The sequence below is a fragment of the Oncorhynchus clarkii genome, chromosome 16 (assembly GCF_045791955.1).
Source record: "Oncorhynchus clarkii lewisi isolate Uvic-CL-2024 chromosome 16, UVic_Ocla_1.0, whole genome shotgun sequence".
NCBI classification, from domain to species: Eukaryota; Metazoa; Chordata; class Actinopteri; order Salmoniformes; family Salmonidae; genus Oncorhynchus; species Oncorhynchus clarkii.
In genome coordinates this window covers 56,619,638-56,624,637 of record NC_092162.1, presented here as the reverse complement: position 1 = coordinate 56,624,637, position 5,000 = coordinate 56,619,638, and the positions used below count along the sequence as shown (strand labels likewise).

The 5,000-nt window shown below is 46.6% G+C and overlaps 1 protein-coding gene across 1 annotated transcript in view; it reads left to right on the top strand.

Annotated features, from left to right (window-relative positions):
• The window catches only part of LOC139368787 (bone morphogenetic protein 7-like), a 59,153-nt gene that overhangs the window by 36,558 nt on the left and 17,595 nt on the right, over nt 1-5,000 (top strand). The window contains exon 2 of the mRNA XM_071108130.1: nt 4,979-5,000. This exon is cut by the window's right edge and continues 171 nt beyond it. Within this exon, the coding sequence (XP_070964231.1) occupies nt 4,979-5,000 (22 nt within the window). The remainder of the gene's footprint in view (nt 1-4,978) is intronic.

Below are 5,000 nucleotides of genomic sequence, written 5' to 3'. Positions count from 1 at the left end.
GCCTCGGGGTTGGCTGCTTGGGGAAGTAGCGAACCTTCACTGTGGGAACGACATCGATGATGCATTTCCTTATCAAACCGGTGGCAGATGTGGTTAGCTCGTCGATGCTATCAGCAGAGTCCCGGAGAATATTCCAGTCAGCGCTAGCAAGGCAGTCCTTCAGCATAGCCTTTGCTTTGGTAGACCATTTTTCTACAGAGCGTGTCACTGGTACTTCCTGTTTGAGCTTTTGTTTGTGAACAGGAAGCAGGATAATACACTCTTAGAAAAAAGGGTTCCGAAAGGGTTCTTTGGCTGATCCCATAGCAGCACCCTTTTTGTTTCCAGGTAGAACCCTTTTTGAGTTCCATGTAGAACCCTTTGTGGAAAGGGTTCTACATGGAACCCATAAGGGTTTTACCTGGAGCCAAAAAGGTTCTACCTGGAACTAAAACGGGTTCTTCAAAGGGTTCTCCTATGAGGACAGCTGAAGAAACCTTTTAGGTTCATGAAAGCACTGTTTTTTTCAGAGTGTAGAGTCAAGATCTGATTTGCCTTCAGGGGGACAAAATCAAATCAAATTGTATTTGTCACATGCGCCAAATACAACAGGTAAAATGCAACAGTGAAATGCTTACTTAAATGCAGTTTTAAGATACAATTATTGTGAAGTAAAAAATAGATGTAAATAAATAATTAAATAAAAATAACAAATAGTTAAAGAACAGAAGTAAAATAACAGTAGGGAAGCGTCAATGTGTGAGGGCACCGGTTAGTCAAGGTAATTGAGGTAATATGTATATGTAGGTAGAGCTAAAGTTATAATAACCAGAGAGTAGCAGCAGCATAAAATGGGGGAGGGGGGGGGGGGGGGGTGCAAATAGGCTGGGTAGCAATTTGATTAGCAGAGAGAACAGTCTATGACTATGGTGGCTGGAGTCTTTGACCATTTTTAGGGCTCTCTTCTGACACGCCTAGCATAAAGGTCCTTCCTGGATGGCAGGAAGCTTAGTGTCTTGCGGTCGGAGTCTGAGCATTTGCCATACCAGACTGTGATGCAACCAGTTAGGTTGCGCTCGATGGTGCAGCTGTAGAAAGTTTTGAGGATAATAGGACCCATGACAAATCTTTTCAGTCTCCTGAGGGGAATAGGCTTTGCATGCCCTCTTCACGACTGTCTTGGTGTGTTTGGACCATGATAGTTTGTTGATGATGTGAACACAAAGGAACTTGAAGCTCTAAACCTCGGTTCTCCTTTTCCTGTAGTCCACAATCACATTGAGGGATAGGTTGTTATCCTGGCACTACATGGCCAAGTCTCTGACCTCCTCCCTATAGGCTGTCTCATCGTTGTTGGTGATCAGGCCTACCACTACATTGTTTCGTCTGCAAACTTAATGATGTTGATGGAGCCTGGCCATGCAGCCGTGGGTGAACAAGGAGTACAGGAGGGGACTGAGCACGCACCCTCCAACTGATCCAGTTGCAGAGGGAGGTGTTTAGTCCCAGGGTCCTTAGCTTAGTGATGAGTTTTGAGGGCACTATGGTGTGAATGCTGAGCTGTAGTGAATGAATAGCATTCTCATGTAGGTGTTCCTTTTGTCCAGGTGGGAAAGGTCAGTGTGGAGTGCAATAGAGATTGCATCATCTGTGGATCTGTTGGGGCGGTATGCAAATTGAAGTGGGTCTAGGGTTTCTGGGGTAATGATGTTGATGTGAGCCACGATCAGACTTTCAAAGCCCTTCATGGCTACAGATGTGAGTGCTACGGGTCAGTAGTCATTTAGGTAAGTTACCTTAGTGTTATTGGGCACAGGGACTATGGTGGTCTGCTTGAAACATGTAGGTATTGCAGACTCAGCCAGGGACAGGTTGAAAATGTCAGTGAAGACACTTGCCAGTTGGTGAGCGCATGCTCGGAGTATCTGTCCTGGTAATCCGTCAGGCCCTGTGGCCATGTGAATGTTGACCGATGTCTTACTCACATCGGCTACAGAGAGTGTGATCACACAGTTGTTCGGAACAGCTGATGCTCTCATGCATGCTTCAGTGTTGCTTGCCTCAAAGTGAGCATAGAAGTAATTTAGCTCGTTTGGTAGACTCGCGACTGTGCGAGCCGCTGTAGGACGATTCAATCTTAGTCCTGTATTGACGCTTTGCCTGTTTGATGGTCTGACTGAAGGCATAGCAGAATTTCTTATTAGCGTCCGCGTATCAGTCTGGTGTTTTCTGTAATGACCTTAGTGATCAAAGTTTTACAGCCTGTGTTCGTAATGGCTGCTCAGTGAAACAACCTGTCCTGATTTGTCATAGACGCTTGCTAAAAAACTTTAATGAGCAAGCCTTCCTTCATGAACTGGCCTCTGTAAAATGGTATAGAAACAGCTTGATCCCCTCTGGCGAAGACGCTTGGACCTTCTTGTTTGATATTTTCAGTGGAATTGTTAACAAACACATCCCCATAAAGAAAATGAGAATTAAAAACAGGTTCAGCCCCTGGTTTGACCGTAATCTCGCAGAGTTGATCCACCACAAGAATTGCATTTGGCAAAAGGCTCGGCACACGCATGCTCACGCTGACTAGCTCTCGTTCAGGCAAATGAGAAATAAGTGCACTCAGGCTATCCGGAAGGCCAAAGTTATTTACTTTGAGGAGCAGTTCTCTCTCTGTGGTTCTAAACCCAAGAAGTACTTAATGTACCTTCAAGTTGATGATGTGGTTGTTACTGACAAGAAGCACATGGCTGAGCTCTTTAATCACCACTTCATTAAGTCAGGATTCCTATTTAACTCAGCCATGCCTCCTTGCCCATCCAACATTTCCTCATCTCCCACCCCTTATTAATGCTACTATCCCCGATGCTTCTCCCTCTTTTCCCCCTGCCCCGCTACAAAGTTTATCCCTGCAGGCAGTCACTGAGCCTGAGGTGCTAAAGGAGCTCCTGAAACTTCACCTCAAAAAAACATCTGGTCAGATGGTTTAGACCCTTTCTTCTTTAAGGTTGCTGCCCCTATCATCGCCAAGCCTCTCTCTGACCTTATTAACCTGTCTCTCCTTTCTGGGGAGGTTCCCATTGCTTGGAAGGCAACCACAGTTAGTCCTTTACTTAAAGGGGGCGATAAGCTGATCCTAACTGTTATAGGCCTATAGGCTGATCCTAACTGTTATAGGCCTATAGGCCCTGCCCTGCTTATCAAAAGTGTTGGAAATACTTCTGACTGGCTGTCTATTGATGTCTATAGTATTGATGTCTATAGTATTATCTCTGGTATGAAATCTGGTTTCCGCTCAGGTTATGGATGTGTCACTGCAACCTTTAAGGCCCTCAATGATGTCACCATTGACCTTGATTCTAAGCAATGTTGTGCTGCTATTTTTATTGACTTGGCCAAAGCTTTTGATACGGTAGACCATTCCATTCTTGTGGGCCTCCTTTTTATTTTTAATCCCAGGACGTCCTTTTCGTAGGCCGTCATTGTAAATAAGAATGTGTTCTTAACTGACTTGCCTAGTTAAATAAAGGTTAAATAAAAAAAAATGAATGAGTCCCGCTCCTTGAAAGTGGCTGCTCTACCCTTTAGCTCAGTGCGGAATCACAAAATGCCTACATTGGGTTAGAGCAAGACAGCAGCCATACAGCACCATCTTTAGTATGTGAGTGCGTATCTATGTGCACACAGTCAAACAGGGGGTGCTTATATTTGTCCTGTTTCACAACCTGTACAAGTGTGAGGTGTAAAATATATTTTTTTTGCATATCCCAACTCCCCCTGAGACACCCTCGGAGAGTGGTGTCACAGCCAGGGATCAGCCATTATTGACGGCAAACCTGGAGCAATTACGGTTAATTGCCTTTCTCAAGGGCAGATCGACAGATCGGGGATTCAAACTAGCAACCTTTCGGTTACTGATCCAACACTCAGACCACTAGGCTAACTGCCGCTAGTCTACTCTAACCACTAGGCTACCTGTGTGCTCGTCTGTGTGTGTGTGTGTGTGTGTGTGTGTGTGTGTGTGTGTGTGTGTGTGTGTGTGTGTGTGTGTGTGTGTGTGTGTGTGTGTGTGTGTGTGTGTGTGTGTGTGTGTGTGTGTGTGTGCGCCACCTCATGAGATCCAGAGAGGAAGAGAGACAAGTCTCTTGGGTTCAGAGAGGAGGAGAGGAGAGACTAGTCTCTGGGGTTATGAGAGGAGGAGAGGAGAGACTAGTCTCTGGGGTTCAGAGAGGAGGAGAGGAGAGACTAGTCTCTTGGGTTCAGAGGGGAGGAGAGGAGAGTCTAGCATCTGGGGTTCAGAGAGGATGAGAGGAGAGACTAGATTCTGGGGTTCAGAGAGGAGGAGAGGAGAGACTAGATTCTGGGGTTCAGGGAGGATGAGAGGAGAGACAAGTCTCTGTGGTTCAGAGAGGAGGAGAGGAGAGACTAGTCTCTGGGGTTCAGAGAGGAGAAGAGGAGAGACTAGTCTCTGGTGTTCAGGGAGGAAGAGAGGAGAGTCTAGTCTCTGGGGTTCAGAGAAGAGGAGAGGAGAGACGAGTTTCTGGTGTTCAGAGAGGAGGAGAGGAGAGACAAGTCTCTGGGGTTTAGAGAGGAGGAGAGGAGAGACGAGTCTCTGGGGTTCAGAGAGGAGAAGAGGAGAGACGAGTCTCTGGGGTTTGGCAAGGAGGAGAGGAGAGACGAGTCTCTGTGGTTCAGAGAGGAGGAAAGGAGAGACTAGTCTCTGGGGTTCAGAGAAGAGAAGAGAGGAGACGAGTCTCTGTGGTTCAGAGAGGAGGAGAGGAGAGACTAGTCTCTGGGGTTCAGAGAGGAGGAGAGGAGAGACGAGTCTCTGGGGTTCAGAGAGGAGGAGAGGAGAGACTAGTCTCTGGTGTTCAGGGAGGAGGAGAGGAGAGACGAGTCTCTGGGGTTCAGAGAAGAGGAGAGAGTTTGTGTGTGTGTGCACGTGCATGCTTGTGTTTGTGGTGTTCTGTCTGTCTGATCCTTTGTGTGTGTTTTTGTGTTCCAGTGGAGCACGATAAGGAGTTTCT